This window comes from Colius striatus, chromosome 4 (assembly GCF_028858725.1).
Source record: "Colius striatus isolate bColStr4 chromosome 4, bColStr4.1.hap1, whole genome shotgun sequence".
NCBI lineage: Eukaryota > Metazoa > Chordata > Aves > Coliiformes > Coliidae > Colius > Colius striatus.
In genome coordinates, this window is record NC_084762.1 from 74666477 (window position 1) to 74685202 (window position 18726).

The 18726-nt window shown below is 36.1% G+C and overlaps 1 protein-coding gene across 1 annotated transcript in view; it reads right to left on the bottom strand.

Annotated features, from left to right (window-relative positions):
- The window catches only part of STK3 (serine/threonine kinase 3), a 136574-nt gene that overhangs the window by 31120 nt on the left and 86728 nt on the right, over window positions 1–18726 (bottom strand). The window contains exon 10 of the mRNA XM_061995028.1: window positions 14616–14791. Within this exon, the coding sequence (XP_061851012.1) occupies window positions 14616–14791 (176 nt within the window). The remainder of the gene's footprint in view (window positions 1–14615; window positions 14792–18726) is intronic.

The following is an 18726-nucleotide window of genomic DNA, read 5'->3' on the forward strand; positions in this document are numbered from 1 at the left end:
AAGATTTCCCAATACTCTATTGCCATGGTGGAGGACAAGGTGGGATGGGCCAGGTGGGATCAATTTCTTCTACCACAGCTCCCCTTTTTGGGTATATCTGACCAAACCATGCAGCTGCCTGATGAACTTCATCAGCTGTAAGACTTACATTCTCTAGTATACCCGTCAATCATCTAGCTGTTGCAAAATACCAAGAAGGCTGAGCCAGCTCTGACTTGATCATGACTCTGAGGACAGCTAGTCACTCCAGTGAAAAGCCAAGAAACACGTTCAGGCCACCCTGGAGCCCTTGTACTGCAGACAAGGACTTCTTCTGAGAAGTTCCAGAGAAAGCTGCTGACTTCAATGAGTAGGAATTTGGAAACAGTACTTCTGTGCATGTGATATGGGGCAATTTGAGGACAGTTCTGTAAAAAGAAATGAGAAAGCAGCTAGACTGATTCTCTGTCTCTGGCAAGCATCAGCAGTTATGTAGAAACTCATTGAAGTTATCTTAACTGTAGGACAGATGGTATTTGTGCTTTAGATCACTGAGGGGGAACCAGACCTGGCGCTTCTTCCAGTAAAGCGAACATCTCCAATGGTGGTGCTTAGCTACCAAGCTGTGCCTGCATGACAGAAGTACTGTACCAGGAAAAGACAAAGAAGAGCCGATATAGACCAAGAAATCTTATCCTTATGTCAAAGATGGAGATGAACTAGCTACAGAAGACTGATGAAATGAGTCTTACCAGATACAGCAAGTTGACCTTGGCTAAGAGCCAAATGCCCTCTCAGCTGCTCACTCTCCTTCCGTAGCATGGGAGGAGAAGAAAATAGGATGAGAAAGCCCATGTCTCAGCATAAAGGCAGGGGAATTGCTTACCAATTACCATAATGAGCAAAACATACTCAACAGGGGAAATCTAATTTATTGCCAACAAAAGTAGATTTAGACAGTGAGAAACAAAAAAAACCCCCACATTAAAGCAATGCCTTGCCTCTTCTGTTTCCCAAGCTCAACTTCACTCCTTTGTTACAGACTCTCCTACCCATACATACTCCCCACCCCAAGCAACATGGAGGGATGAAGCGTGATCAGTTATGGTCAGTCTATAACAGTTCCTTGCTGCCACTCCTTTCTGCTCATAATTTTCAAAGAACCATAGAATGATTTGGGTTGGAAGGGACCTTTAAAGATCATCTAGTCCAACCTCTTTGCCATAGGCAGGGATATCTTGCTAGACCAGATTGCTCAACGTCCCATCCAACCTGGCCTTGAACATTTCCAGAGATAGAGCATCCACAGCTTCTCTAGGAAATCTGTTCCAATGTCTCCTTAACCTTATTAAAAAAATATTCTTCCTTATGTCCAATCTAAACCTACTCTAAATTTAAAATCATTGCCCCTTGTCCTATCACTATAGGCCATGGTAAAAAATCTCATTTTTTTCTTGTAAGTCCCACATATACATTGAAAAGCCACAGTAAGATCTCCCTGAAGTCTTCTTTCCTCCAGGCTAAACAACTCTTAAGTCTCTCAGTCTTTCCTCACAGGAGGTGTTTCAGCCCTCTGATCATTTTTGTAACTCTCCACTGGACCCACTCTTAACAGGCTCACACCTTTCCTGTATTAAGGACTCCAGAGCTGCATGCACTGCTCCAGTTGGGGTCCAAGAACTCTTTACCAGGTCTGTGCTGCAACCCTGTCCCTCTGTTACCAAGCAAAAGCAGCTCCTCACAAAACCACAACAATCTGCTATGTTTCTTTTTATGCAGCCAAGGATAAGACTAGCTTTCTGAGCTACAAGTGCACATTCACAGAATCATAAAGTGGTTTGAGTTGGAAGGGACCTTTAAAGATCATCTAGACCAGTTCCCCTTTTAAAAGGTTTTTAAGGTTAATTCCACTTCTCATGGAAGCAGAAGTAACTGATACTTAAATAATCAGTCCCTATTCTCATCTCACAGTATGCATCATAACACATATATTGGGCCATTCTGTTACCAATGCACTATTATATGAAGGTTGGTTTGAACTGACTGTCATAATGACTGGTGCTCAAAGCCACTTGTGTTTTGTTCAGAGAAACACCTCTGTGCAACCAACTCTTATTAATCGTGTCCCATGAGAAAGACTAAGTCAAAGTCAATCTTCCTTGTTTCTTTCCCTGTTTCCTCCAGCCAGGGTCCCAGTAGTCTACTCCTCCTGAGAATACTTACCTTAACAATTGAAGAAACCATTTTCTGAACACTTTTTTGCATTTAATGAGACTAGTTGAGAATCCTTCACAATTATGACATCACTTTGTCCCAGATAACCAATAAACTAAATATCACAGATGAAGATTCTCCTTTATATGTGGTCTTATAACAATGCCTGTTAGAGGCAGAGGAAGGCTTTCAAGCCAGGGTTCAAAATGAACAAGTCCAAAATAATGCTAACAGACTTGGGGTTGGAAAAAAGAAAAAAAAAAAAAAAAAGCTACCAGCTAGAGTTTCTTTTTGTAACTTCCACTTAGTAAGGCAGAGGCTCCAGTATTACTATAACTAAGGTGGTTTCTGGAGCTCCCAAATAGTCCTGTGAATCTGAGGTGCAGTTATGATGAGTACTTCTCTTGAAATTTGTGCTTGGGAAGAACATTCTTTCCTTTTGGGTGCAGATCACATGACAACTATTCTTCTCACTCCATAATTAAAAGCATGAACTAAATTGAAAATCTGATTACACTTCTACTAACCAAACATTTCTGTTAGCATACTATACTCTTGTCCACTGACTACGTGAGAGTTTTCGCAATAAGCACAGTACATTCCCAATGCTAGGTAAAGTTCACCGCACTGATTTTCAATTTAAAACTGTAGAAGAGTTTCTTGAACTGGCCATCTGCAAAATCCTCTCTCCTCAATGTGCTATAATGGCAGCAGGAGAGGCATTTCAGATAGTAATTCACCAATTAAAACTGTCAGGCTTTTTCAGGCATTTTTTCAATGAAGGTATCTCAGCTCTGGAATTAATTGCTCCCTAACCCATTCTCAAATAGCTCATGTATATTGGCTTGCATAATGTGGGATATGGAAATGCAGGAAAAAATAGTCAGAGTGTCTGGTGATAGGACAGTTTGGGGACCATAGGATATAGTAACAACCATCTTTGCTTAGAGGTGCTGTATTTTAAGAATTACAGAATCACATCATGGTAGGGGTTGGAAGGTTCGTCTAGAGATCATCTACTCTAAGCCCCTTGGATGGGTGTAAGAGTATCCTACACAGTTATACACTCCCTTGGGGTAGTCAGCCTTCTGACTTTCAGCATGCAGGTCAGGAGAATTTGTCGCTGCTTTTGTTGCAATGGTGTGTTTCCCAGTTGGATGGGATGGCACGAGCATTGCCATTTTGCATCCTGTTCCACTTCAGTTTAAAGCCTGTTCTACCAAGTTAGCCAGCCTATTACCAAAGTTTCCCTTGCCCTTTCTAGACAGGTGTATTCCATCTCACTCTAGTAGAATAGTGTCATCAAAGAAGGTCCTATTGTCATAAAATCCAAAACTTCGATGGCACTAAACACATAGCCAGTAGCTGATGTGCATTATTTGTCTATTTCCTTGAAACAGAATAGAAATAGGGAAGTTGCAATAAGATGGAGAAGATGAACAAAGGAAGAATTGAATTGAAATAGAGCTAGGTTAGCATTCCATTAGGATTTAGGTAATATGTTTTCTAAAGTAGTCGTATTAATTCTAAGATAGTATAGGTATTCATAAAAAAGGTGGGTGCAGGGAACACAGCTTGGTATTGGAAGTGATACAGCCCCTCCACACAGGACTGCCAAATCCCTGAAACTTAGCAGCATTCGGTCCTCTTTGAGCTGCTGTTGCCATAGCAACAGCTCTTTAAAACATGGAAAACAGGTCAGGTAGTTTCAAACTAACCACTGTTTCCAATGTTGCTGTTTTCCCCTGTAGTTTTGAATTAGCCCACCTCTAAGATGATCAGTGGGCTGTTGCCATAGAGTCATCAGCCAGCAGAGAGTCGAAAACAAGGCTCTTGAGTTTCACAGGCTGTGGGGATGCTTAAATAAGAGTCTGACCTCCCTCCCCCTACTGCTCTTTTCCCCAAATCCTTCAGAAATCCTCTTCAGAGTTATCAGCTCTTTTCCACCTTTTTCTCTGCAAATACCATTTACTCTGAAAACTGGGGCTTTTATTTTTGTTTGCTTTTAAATAAAAAGGCACTGCAAAATTTGGGTGTTAAATCCTGTTAACCACTGAATGTGAAAAGTGCATTATTTGGCCACAGCACCACTCTTTCCAAAGGCTCTATGATACAGTATTGTTCAAAACATGCTAGAAGTTGTCAGAGAAATTGATATAGGCAAAAATACAGTGCAAAACAGGTCTCTTTACATGACAAGGAAGTTAACCAACTCAAGAGACAAAAAAATGAAACAAAGATGTTACACACCAAGTTGCATTACAACCAACACACTCTTGCCAATTCCTCCTGTTTCCCTGAAGCAGCAATGAAAGTGGGCTGCACACAGGTGCTCACATCTCAGTGAAGCATTAGTTGCACACGAAGTCCCAAAAGACAAACAACAGTTTCATTTTTTAATTTAATGTCTTTGTTGCTTTAATTTAATCTATCTGAACGTAAGGTTACTTACATTGGTCTCTATCTTGACTCAGTGGTATTCTGTTAGTTAACGGAAACTCTTTCAAAAGACAGAAAATGCAATGAAATCTCTTAACTCTGCAAAAGCAAAATAAAAAGCCCATTCTACCCTATACATGCAAATACCATGGAAGTATCACGTAGGTCTCATCTTGAGGTTACTATGCATCTCTGTAGAGTGCATATTCCTTTTGTGTGGGGATGACATTTAGAACATTACTTTAATCCATGGCAATCTTAAAGTAACTATTAACTTCAACAAAAAATTAATTACCATTCTGTAAAAGTGATAAATCATTTAACACTCCAGAAAAACAAAACCAAAAATGTTTGCACTTGACACACACGAAGGACTACCTTCAAAAAAGTCTAAGCACCTCCTCCAGGTTCCAGAGGGACCAATGCCCAAGGTCATCTCAGTGAGAAAGCCTCCTCTTCCATTCACTCACTTCTTAAATTTCCTATGCCAAAGAGGACACACTAAAATAAAATAGTCATTTTGGGACAGACTACTTTTACGAAGAGAACTTTTTGGATCCAGACAGCTTTTCAGGGTGATGGGGAAGACTGGTCTGTAAAAATCTTTGAAGAACCTTTTTTCCTCCATTCTTACTTGAAAGAAGAATATTCAAATATAAAAGCTACTAAATATATTGGGTTGTAGTGACACCATGAGGGACAATAAAAATCAAACATGTTCTTAAAAAGTTCCACCTAATTCACATTTACAAGCACGACAACGTGCTCATACAGTACCATGCAGTCAAGGTTTGCAATTTCTGTTTCTCAACTAAAGACCTAACTTTGTCCATGAACCTAGTCTGCTGGAATGCGAAGTAAGTTAAGTTAAATTCTTCAAAATAGTTCAAGCTAAGTAGTTTTAGCTTTCTCTGTGGCACATGAAAAATTTTCAGGAAAATGCAGTCAGAGTTCTCAGCTAAGCATCAAGCAGCTTTATGAAACAGCTATAACTACACTACTGAACCCTCAGAGCTTTCCTACAGAACAATTTTGTTCTGGGTCATCTTATTTAGGTTAAGAAAATTAATTTTCTAGCTAGTATTCTTATATCTATACAAATCCTACTTTCAACACAAACTTAAATGTAAGCAAGACCAAGATCTTTAAGTAGATGTTAAAGAAGTGTTAATTCTTCCGGTATTTGTTTCCTAGGACCTAGGCATACTTGCCCTAAACTAAGGAATACTGAAAAAAACAGTCTAAGTTGTGAAATTTCTAACTCTAAACCTAAATCTAATGTTACAACTCATATTAAAGTAAATGTGGGTTATCTGCAATCAGAGATCCAATGTAAAAGAATGACATTTGGATCATTTTAATGTATACAGTTCACACATTACTAAAGTACAAGTAAATGAGAATAAGTGGATTTTTTCTTTGAAGTTTCATAGAAGTTCTTTCCCTTTTATCTCTGAGTTATGCAAGTTAAAAGAGAAGGAAATAAAATTTACATGTAAAACAAAATCTTCTGGGCAATTCATGGCTTTGGTAAGTGTAACAAGTCCAATCTAATCAGATATCTGAATATATTAATTCCATATAATGAAGAACTACAAGCATTATGAGCGCTCTGTTTGAAGTCAATGCCTTAATGCTGAAGACCTCTTCAAATTCTACAAGTTACTTGCAAACAAAAATTACACAGGATTTTTTCCATTCTTCATAAAGCTCTATAGTATTAAATGTCAGCCATTTAATTTCCAGTATTTTGTTTATGAAATATTAACATCTATGCTTAATATATAGTCTACACATGGTACTTATTGGCTGCTGATTGAAACATAAGGCACAGAAATCTAATACAAGCTTTTTATTATTGAGATTTAACCACATAGACACTGAACTAACCTTTTTTTTTTCTGTCAAATAGCAAGAATCCTATCTGACAAGTTCTCGTGCTCCTTCTCATTTTAAAAAAACTAAATAAAAAGGATAGGATGAGTAAAAAAAGCTAAACTGAAAAAAAACCCTTTTTTTTTAACCAAAACACATACTAAGGAAATTCTCTTTAAATCTAAAGAGTTACAAAAATTAACTTAAAACAAGTCTTGCAGAATTCCAGTCGCCCACTATCCTGAGGCAAGTTTTATTTTTATTCTTTTCATTATCATTAATCATCATAGTAAAGATTAGGAGAACAGATTTTGTTTCTTGGTGGTAAATTTGCATGATATTGTCATAGAGATACTTTCAAAGAATTCTACTGAAACTCTCTTAAAACTGATCAAGTAGAACATGCACTCCTTGGTGTCAGCACTCAGTCTGGGGATCAGATATTACAAACAAAGATGTGGTATGTCGTCTTGACATTAACGGTGATTCATGCGACATGGAAACTATTTGGATTAAATATCTTGCCTCTCATCCCCCCCTTTTTTTTGCAAGAGAAACCTGAATAGAGACTTGTAACTGGATTGGTTTGATGGACAAAAAAGGATCACCTAAAATTTGTCCAGCCGCAACTGCTTTTCCCAAGTATTTAAAAGCTCTTTCTAGGCTATGCACATTATTTAGCTATTACACAATGATCTCAAAGAGGTATATTAGTACAGACAACTGGTTACTAAGGTAACAAGATGTTACTTTAAACCAGCAGTGCTGCCTCAGTTCATCAGCTTCACTCATTTCTTTCCTTCGTTCTCCTTAAACTATGCACAAATTACAGACCTGCACTATAACTTAACATATACACTAGGGCTACATCTCAGTCTCTCCATTTGAGACGATGAGGAAAAAAAAAGGGTGTTACATGAGTGAAGTAGTTTCATTCTTTATATTAAGAATTTGAAAGTTGGCTGAAAAATAAGTTTTAAACTGTCTTTTCACTAGAAACTACCTTGCAATTAAAAAACATGTTGCACATTGGAACTACTTGACATGTAAAATAAGACAGCAGGGACGCTTCAACCTTTCAGGAGAGAAAATAAGTTTATTGACCAAATCTTTGCTGAAATTTTCCAGAGGCAGACTCAAGTTTGGAAATAATAGCTGACTGTTAATTGCAAAAATTGTCAAGGTTACCTAAATTCTTACCTCCTCCAAAATACTGATACTCCTAATAAACAAATGCTGTATGTCACTAATTTTGAGAGCTTGAGCTTGTAAGACCATTGTGTTGTCAATATCTTTTATGATTACAAACACTAGCCAGCGGTAGCTTAAAAAGCCATAGGAAATAAGGCCACTGGAAACATTTACGGGAGGAGGTCAGCTATGATAATCCTCTGCTCCAAGGGATCAAACCCATCAAAACTATTCTGATATGTTTATCTAACCAGATCTTCAATGCTCACAATAATGGCAACACCTGCAGTCTTCTGAGGCAATCTGCTATCGCATGTTGTTACCCTATTAGTTATTCTTTTTATTATCTAGCTTCAAATAAACTGCTGCAATTCAAGCCTGAGTTCTTATCTTAGAGTACATGTTAATGATAAGCAAAAATCTCCAATTCTGGTTTTCACATGTAAGAATACAGAAACCTTTGTCCTAGAAGGGTGTTTTCTGTGCTCTTTTAGGATACAAATTCATACAATCTTTGTCAGACAGCTCAATTCACCTTCCAAAACTGCAGAAGAATGACACTGGCACTTTGGCATTAATGACTTAATAATCAGAGTAATAGCTTTAAATCAATCCTATGATTTAAGATAAACAGAAAAGATTTATTTTTTTTTACAGCCTAAACAATTCAGTTACATATAAGACCAAATCACTAGGCTTGATTTTCAAATATTTACTTCTATGCTAATAGGGGAAGGGACATATTCAGAGCTAGAAGATCCCATGTTCAACACCAGTTGGAGAAACACTCTGCTCAGGTAGTGTATTGCCCCACTCTGCTAGAAAAATAATTCTCCTTTTGTGGTCAGAATATACAAACAGCATTTAACTAAATCAGTCACTATTTGACTTACAGAGTTTTAAAAGATGTATAATAGGTTGATCCGTTCTCTTTGCCTAATGGGGAAAAAAACTCAAACCAACCAATAGTATATTTTTAGTTTATATGTCAGGCTGGTACAACCTGCTCTGCTGCCTGCCTGAAGAGCTGCATTATGAGCCTAAAAAACCACAGCCATGATCTGCACATCATCCCCAGAGGACTCAATATGAATATCTCTGCCACTGAATTACCCCTACACCTTTGATTTTTACAAATAACCACTTGATACACAAGACGCTTCTGTATCAGTCATCTAAGAGCCTCCACTGTTGAGGCTCACACTACCTTCATAAAATGAGATAAAGCATTTTATACTCAATAGACTAATTTTACAGTCTCTCCTCTGTTAGCCACGTCTGAACCAAAAAGAATAAAATTCTGTTTATCTCCTATGCGTATGGGCCATGCGAACCCAGAAACCTAAGTTCCACGTTTGCTTAGTCAAGGAAACATTTTTCCCGTCAGCATCTGGAAACGCCTCATGACATTCAAGCAACTAATTAAAAACAAAGCAAAATGAATATACATTAATAGTTCCTTTAAAATTTTCAAATTACTTAGACAAGAATCTGAAATTATTGAAAATAGATTAAATACATTAATTCCCATTAATTAGAAAGAAAAGTACCAAAGACATCTGCTGCTTAAATTAAATCAGAGTAAATTCAGCCAAGGTTTTTAAAAAAGAAGTATTTCCATTGAAGTTAACTCAGCCTAGCTTTATTACTGAAGTTGTAATTAAATTCTGTTTGGTCTTCAGTCATTTTATAGTATTTACCAGTTCAATTGGCACCTTATACATTTATATTTTGTGCAATTATTACCTTATGTTAAATAAAGTGCTCAGTATCTGCAATACTATTATTTCACGATGATTATATTCTAATGTATTTGTCCTGTTTGAAATGCAGAGAAATATTCTGCCTTGGGAAACAGATGGTTTTTAAAATTTTTGTTGCTATTCCAGAATCTTTAAATCACCCTAAATGCATCTACTTAAACATGATACTGCAGTTACTGCAAAACATGATCTACATATTCACTGTTTAATATTTAACAATCTGGATACCATTCCTGTTTGGAAATAATTCTACTGAAGACAGAAATCATTACCCTAGCAATGCTACAATAAATAGATTTGCCTTTTTACATTTTATCATCTCATAAAAAAACCCAACTGACTCACTTAAAATGAAACAATATATCCAATCAGTGCAAATGAAGTTTAACGACTCATTCTCAGTGATGTTAATTCACAGGTTACCATCAATTAGGTAACCACTGTAGTTCATGTACTCCTTTGTTAACATCTTGTCCCACAGTAACACACGGTACTAAGGGGCAGAAGAATTTACACAGCAATGTTACATCTTAATTTGATGTAAAATGTCATGATACAGTAAAAATGTAAGCAGTAGGTTATTTAACAACACACACAGAGCACATCCATCTAGCAAGCTAAAATTTACCTGGTTTTCCCCATATTATGAACATTTTGAACACTTCTTGCTTATGAAAAAGTCATGTTTTTTTTTAAAAAAAGCTATATTCTATAATGCCTATAAAAATGTGATAGATATTACAAAATATATCACAATATCTTCAACTGTGAAAGACAGAAAGAAATTTGAGCATGCTGCTTGAACATCATCTTGCAGTTATATCGCTCATTTAACATACAGCTCTCTCCAGCATGTACATCCCTCATGGAAAGAACAAAGCTATTATGTATTATATGAATACATAATATCTATAAGAATCAACTGATCTTAAAAGAACTGGTCACTTAGAGGGTTGAAACAAACACATCATTTGATTCAACTCAGCACTCTGATCCAAACTGCTGACTTGTGAGCTAAGACTAAAAGTTAGCCCATTAAACAGTTAAGCCTCATTTAAAAAATTGGCTTATAACATGCATTATTAACATTTCTATGAATATTGCATTCACATTCTACAGAGTTTTACTGCATATTTACTTATTCAAAGATATTAGGTTGCTTTTTCTCACAGTAAGTAGCATCTTGTTGATTAGACTTACTGGCATCAAGATATGCTGTGAATAAAACATTACTTAATCCCAGCTTAAGTGGACAGAATTAAGGTGTAAAATACTGCTTTAATTTTGCTATGTTCTGCATGCCCCTTAACATTAATGAAAATATGTAAAAAAGATTACCCATAGTCTCATAGAATTAATTGAAAATGAAAAGCCATAAATGATCCTAGAGTTTGAAATGTATAATCATATAACAGATAAATAAAAACTTAAGTGACTTATAATCATATATTAAGTTATAATATTTAATATTTAATTAAAAAGCTGAAGTTTAAATAAACACTGGTTTGCTTTGTGTAAGATTTCTATCCAGTCAGAGCTTCACTACTTTCATTTCAAAGGCTAAAGTGGAAAAAACAAAACAAAAACAATACATTTACAGCTGCTTCCCCAGAAACACATGTCTCTAAGTTTCACTGATATAAAAGACCCATATTTTTTGCTTTCAGAATTTATCATGACACAGAAAACATAAGGAACAAAACCACTGAAAACAAAGATCAAAAAAAGCAACCCTATACAAATTCCTAGTCATGAAAAAGACAATGTTCAGGAAATGTTGGGAGTTATTTCGATTTTTTTTAAAGGCAAGAAGAAATGTAGTATAAAAATCCCAAACATCTCTTTTGCACAAAACTAGCACCTTAATCCTGAAGCATATATAACAGGATACATTTGGAATAACATAAAATTCAAGGTGACTGTATAGTACCACAATTAAGTCTAGCTAAAAGTTATTTGCAATACACCTGATTCAATACGATGTAAAACTTCGAGGTTTGCAGTGGCAGTTTTTTCTCACCAATTCATGGAACATTACACATCAATAACCAGTACCAAGTGATCCTAGAATTAAAGGCCTGCCGGACTAACACTCAGGAACGGCTCTATAACTCCCATACGGCATTAGTGAAGAAGAAATAAGATCAGCTTTGAATTTCAAAACAGATGTACTTCAACAGTAAAAAACAAAGCATAAATAGGCACTTACATAAAAAAACAAAACAAAACAAAAAATGCTGCTAAAATTACCTTTTTTAAAGCTCAGATTGATGACCAAAGTATCTTATTTTCTTGGAAAAGTCTTCTACTTCTGTTTTCATTGGCAAGTAGTTTTAAAAACATTTACATCAGGGCAGAAAGCTATACCCACACAAAATCTTTCAAACTAGACCTTGCACTAAGTTCATTTTGCATTATGTTACACATTCATTTATCCATTCATTTATACTTATGTCAAACGTTTCCTGTATAATTTATTTACATTATCTAAAAACATTGGTAAGTGTATAAGACTGCTTGTTATAGCAGTGTAAGCCACTGCTATGTCTGCATTACATGTATTTGTACATTTAAACAAATAAAATAACTATGTGTTGTTTTACCAAACAGTAAAATATATTAGGAATAGGATAAAATATCAGTGCAATCAAATGTACCATTTGGCCTCAAGAATTAGCTTGCAATTCTGCAGGTCTCACCTTATACACAGAAGTAAGTAAACTGATTAGTTGCAGGGATTTAAAAGGATTGTTTTTCTTCCTCTTCCCTTCTCCCTTCTACCCCAGTGGCATTTCTGCTTTTCTAGTTTATGCTGTACAGACACAAACACTAATAAACTTCTAAAAGTCTTTCTATTTGATACACTCAAAGATGTCTTCTTAGCATGACACTGTCATTCTGCCCTGGCTCACAACTAAAGCACCTAGCTGCCAGCACTGGCATATAATACACAGCTTACAAGGCTATAGGGTAAGTAACAATAATGGTAAGTAACTCAGAAAATGAGCTTGGCAGCCTTCAACTTACAGAGCATTCCTCCTCTTCTACACAGAAACTTGGAACACTATCAGAATATACTAGCATTAAGTTAGATCTTCATAATTTATATTTTAGTTCTAGTGTATCAATCCCTTCTTCAAATAAAATCACGACTGTTGGCCTTTACTGTTAGGTTCTTATTCTAGATCCCATTAAAACTAAATACAAACAAAATAGAATGGAGTTATTTAATACAAAAGTTTCCATTATCTATCCCTTTCATGAATCATTTAAAGACTTCATGTCAGGAACTGAAAACATTTATGTTACTCTCACAAAGAGTAGACAATATATTATGCATGCTGCCCACGGATTCATCCTTTCAGAAAGTCTCTTGCAGGCCACTTACCAATACTGCCACTTGCTGTCTAAAATATAAATGCAAGTGCTTCTAGAATATATAAATAAATAACCATCGTCTATGGTTCAAACCAGCAGGCTGTTAAAACCAATATCCCTTGTGACATCAGCTGGTACCAGATGCTTCAGAGAAATGTATCCTTGAGTGGACTACTCTGAAGCTGTACATCTGTTATTGAAGAGTCTTCCTAAACTCCTTAGGCTGGCTTACCTAGGGAAGTATTTGTCTTTCTAGTGAAAGATGTCCCTGCCCATGGCAGGGAAGCTGGAAAACGTGACCTTTAAAGATACCTTCCAACCCAAACCATTCTACAGTTCTTGGGTTCTGAACCCTTTTACTTGACATTTAGGCAAGGTTTGTCTACAACATAGAGAGCAGTTAGGTTTCTGAAGATAAGAACTGCTCAGGTTTGGTTCTAGGACAAATTCCAAGAAGGCAATTCCATATGTACAAGTAATGTTAACAAGTTCCACATCTTGTGGAACTATGTGTGAATTATTCATGAGTAAGCACTTACAGACTCTGGATCTTAGCCTTTACAAGAAGGATCATTTTTTGTTTGCATTTCTTAGTAAGTAATAGAAAAGCTAGGATGAATTTTTAATTTTTCTAAAGGCAATTTTATTACCAGTATAATAACTGTACTTAAATAACAGCCAGTTATTTCCCAACAAATGGTGCAAATAATTATTTTCTTAGTAAATTATCAGATGACTTTTATGGTCAAAAAGAAGAAAAAAAGGCTAAAAGCCCCGTCCAAACCAAAATCCAACTTAAAAACTCTCTCACAGCAACAGTTTATACTGTGCTATTTAGCTGGCTTTACTCCAGTAGCTTAAATTTAAGAGTCAGCTTTATGCAGAAATGCAGTAAGTGAAAACTGGAAAAAAAATCCCACACCTACAGCTGTCACCTAAAATAAAGCACAACATTTTTCTCCAAATCCCAAGAGTACTTTCAGAAAGGTGTCATGTGATCATATTTAGCTACTGCACTGCAGTTAAGAACATGTTTAATCTATAACAGAGAAAATAAATTCTTTCATTCAAATATGTTAAAAAAATAACAAAGGTGAAAAACAGGTATAATGATCTAATAATGATTATTTGCTTCACTTTAAGAGCAACCAATAATTTAGGAACATTTTCTTTTTGCCCCTGTTATAACTTGCAAAATAGGCAAAAAGAAAACTAAAGAAACTAAACGTATTTTGTTGGGCAGCAGTGGGAGCTAATTCACCCTCAAATAGGCAGATTGATGTTAGATAAAACAATTCTGTGTAGAGAGATGTGTGCTAGTGGAATAGTACCAATACATTGACTTGTGCAAAACAGTAGATGATCTCCAAGAATACTGACTAAATGGCTCCAATCCAGTTTAAAATGCTGAGATACGTAGCAACTTATTATACTTATTCCACACCTGTAGTTAATTTGATTTTTTTTAATAGAATTGGGTCAAGTTTTAAAGTTTTTATAACACACAAAGAATAAAAAATATTATTAAAAAAAAGTAGTTATAAATAAATATATTCATAATGTCACCACACTGCTCATTAGAAAGGTCCTGCATTAAGCAAGCATATTTATTTCAACAACCAGGATGAGGCATTAAGATCAGATAATTGGATGTTATTCCTGAAACTTCCCTTATCTTGCTTTTATTAACATAGTTATTATAGAAAAGGATTAACTATTATTGGCACGTATAAAATAAACAGCATGTAAGAAATTAAACAATGAAAATGTACTTACGAAATCAAAATCTCCATCTTGAGGGACTTTCCAGTTATCAGGGAAAATGTTCTTGGATATGTGGTAAGGTTCATGCATGTTCTGATTACAGTTTTCAGGGCTTTTATTCTTGGAATCTTGTTTATCAAAGTAGTCCATGAAAGAAGGTCTTTGAACTTGTGGTGAAGTAGCATTTCCTTAGTGGAAAGAATGAAGGAAAAAATAAAAGTTAAAACTATTTAAAGATTAAAAATTCACTGCACTAGAAAATAAACTCTATTTATTAATTTTCTTGAATTCTACAGAAACTAATACAGTCATCTGTATGTGGTGCAAGCCTCCATTTGTCCCCTGAGGATCTTTGGCATAAAAGCTCATAGCTGAAGAATGATATTTTTGTAGCAAGATACAGTGTGGAGAAATGTTCAAGACATTGCAGAGTTACACACACAAATAACATTTAGAAGTTACTTCATGTGATATCTATTTGTTGTTATAGAAACTGAATAACAGAAGGTGCTAAGCCATCTCCTAGGGTAGTGAATGTCCCTAACGTCAAGGCCTGGTCCACAGCTCCTTGTACAAAAGCAATAGAGTTCTGTCAGTTTCACCAAAGGTGAAATAGAAAAAGAACTTGCAAAAAACAACCATACAAAATGTGTCTAAACATTGCTTAATTAAATTAATAGCCAATGAGGATCCTCAGCAAATTATAGGATCAAAGCCTACACATGGCTGCAAAGCACCCTATCTCCGTGGCGTGGAAATCCTGGTGGACTTTTGTCATCATCTATGCAGCTGCAAAAGTTTTATAAGGAGGACTGAGATCAGCATGAACTCCTGTCCTATTATCCTTTTCATGAAACACAAAGGTAAAAAAAATTATCTACTACCCTAAACGACTAAAATTTGTTGCCATTTTTGGGATTTAAAGAAAATTCATTGCTAACCAGAACAATAAATAAAATAAATGCTTTAGTATTTCTACAGAACTGTCACCTCAAAGACTATATTTTCCACAGCATTGACTCATGAAACATGTACTAATGAAACATTCTACATCAAGAAATATGAAGTACATTTCCAAAGGTTAAATATTAAATGGGATGAGAGACATAAATAATCAGGCTGGAAAAAAACCAAACAAACCAACAACCAAAAAAACCCCACCACCGAGTAGAACTATACTTTTTTGTTTTAGGCATAATAAAATAATTAGTCATTTTTATGGGGACTACTTGTTTCAACCAGAGAAAAGGTAAACCACTGGAAAAATATTTTGAACTTGTGCTTAGCATTCTCAACAGAACTTGCCAATCTTCTTATCTGGGTTTACATTTGTTTTTATTAATTCATCAAGTTGCAGTTTTTCCCTTCACTTCTTATATCTAAAGGTTTGGGGCTTTTTTTGGTTGATTCTAATTTTGCTGCGTGATTAATATTTCTTTAATTAGTGCTTATTTTTGTACTGCCATCTTTTATAGCATGTTGATTTACTTGTTCTTTTATTTCTGCTTTGTCTACATTACTCCATTCTAGTAAGCTTTCTTCTGGCTTTTTTAATGTGTTCTACTGTCTCGCTCTCAGCTTTACTGCACTTGTTTCCAGTTGCTTTTCTTGAACCCCACGATGACTCCTCCATTCAGTTTGCCATGTTTCCATACACATCATCTCCTACTCACATTTTATAGCTGATTTTTCCCTCAGTTGTTGCCATGTTCTTTTCTGATATTGTTTTCTAATACCAGATTACAATTATTCCTACTTGCTGTCTTTTAATTAATGACAACCACAACCATAACTAAAACATTCAGTCAAGTAAAGTCCATGTTAAATTTACACAGACCACACAGCAGATATCTCTTCTTCAAAAACTCTCAATTTTGCCCCCAGTGACCCTAGATCGGTGAAATGACGTTTCTGGATCTATCGAGTGTGTGACTGAGGAAAGGATGAGAAGTAATAGCAGGGATGCCAAATAATTACAGAAATATGAACTAAAGGGCAAAAATGCAGAATTTAAACTTTAGCAAAGCACAAACTTAGAAAGAAGATCCAAGAGAAGGTAGTAGTATGAAGAAAGTGGAATTAAAACCAGATACATTTTCTTAATACAAACTTAAGACTTGCTGATCACTACCTAAAACCCCTGAAAATATTTGTAGCAAAAAGACAGGACACCACATTGCTGGCTTTCACAACCAATTTTTTTCTTATGCTGAGATGGTTGTAGTTATGTTTCATCCTTGAGACATACTTATAAACAAGAAGATTACCAGTGTCTCTGTTAGAAAGTACGAAAATATTGGCCCATTACAGTTAAGATCGTCTGCCTCCTCTCATATAACAGAAAATAATAAAGATTTTCCAAGCACTACTCTCAAATTTTAGACCTATTTATAAATATCTTCCTAATATATTTAATAGAAGACTGCCTACAGACATAAAACAAATCAACCCCTCCAAATTCCTTGCTATCAAATGCATATAAAGGAGATCAACAAGACTAAATAACTCCAAAACTGGCAAAGCATATTCATTTTATACTTTAAGGACTTTTTCTATTTGTTTTCATAAACACAAATTTAGAACTCACTTCTATTACAATTCAGTATACAGTTAAATTAATCATTTAAAAGGAAAAGAGTTGCCTATCACAGAATCACATAGAATGGTAGGGTTGGAAGGGACCTTTAGAGATCACCTAGTCTAACTGCACTGCTACAGCAGGTCTCCTCCAGCCTGAACAGTGCCAGTTCCCACAGTCTTTCCTCATAAGAAAGATGCTCCAGTACCCTGATCATCTTGGTGGCCCTGCGCTGGACTCTCTCCAGAAGTTCCCTGTCCCTCTTGAGCTGGGAAGCCCAGAACTGGATACAGGACTCCAGATGAAGCCTCACAAAGGCTGAGTAGAGGGGGAGCAGAACCTCCCTTGACCTGATGGCCCCACTCTTCTTGATGCATCCCAAGATGCCATTGGCCGTCTTGGCCACAAGAGCACATTGCTGGCTCATGGTTAGTATGTTATCAATTAGGACTCCTAGGTCTCTCTCTGCAAAGCTGCTCTCCAGTGAGTCAGCCCCCAGTCTGTACTGGTGCATGGGGCTGTTCTTCCTCCCCAAGTTCAGGACTCTGCACTTGCCCTTATTGAGTGTCATGAGGTTCCTCTGTGCCCAACCCTCAAGCTTGCCAAGATCTCACTGAATGGCAGCACGGCCTTCATTGCAAATATAAAAACTCACATGCAAAATCAGAAATAATCCTGCAAAATGATGAGACCAAAGTTGTTTCAAGGTTTGTTTGTTTTTTCCTCAATGTAAATAAAAAGGATTTAGTTACAGCTTTATTTTTAAGGTTTTATTTTTACCAATAAATAAATGATTCTCTTTTTTAGACATCTATCTAACCTAACACAAACAAGATTAATTAATATTTCACAGAAAATGAGATAGGTTGACATGTGCTAGTTTAAAGGCCTTGTGATTGCTCCTACTTCTTTTATATTGACTTTATAAAATTCTTAGGCTCTTTATGCCAGAGTAAACTGATGCAGGTTGAACTTTCAAAATGTAAGGTTACTAGAAGAACATTTTGGTCTGAAAGCATTTTCTCTTTTTATGAACAGACTAATGGTATCTTGTCAACTCCATCAAGAACCCACAAATTTACAATAGATAAAGGTTCTTTTAAGATTAATTAATTCAGTCAACTGTCCAGTAAGTTACTTCTTAAGTTGTGTATTTGCCACAAAATCTCTGCATCACAGTCAGTATCATTCTAATCTAGCACCATGTAGTGTTTTTTTTCTGGGCCAGGTTTTGGTAGCAGGGGGGCTACAGGGGTGGCTTCTTTAAACAAAGATCTGCCAGAAGCTTCCCCTGTAGCTGATAGGGCTAATACCAGTCAATTCTAAGATGGACCCACAGGTGACCCAGGCCTGGCCAATTAGTGACTAAGGTACCGCCTCTGTGAATAACGTATTTGAGAAGGACTGAGAATGTGAAAACATCTCCGCAGACACTAAGGTCAGTGGAGAAGGAGGGGGAGGAGGGTGCTTAGGCACTGGAAGAGAGATTCCCCTGTGACCTGTGGTGAAGACCATGGTGAGGCAGCTGTGCCCCTGCAGCCCATG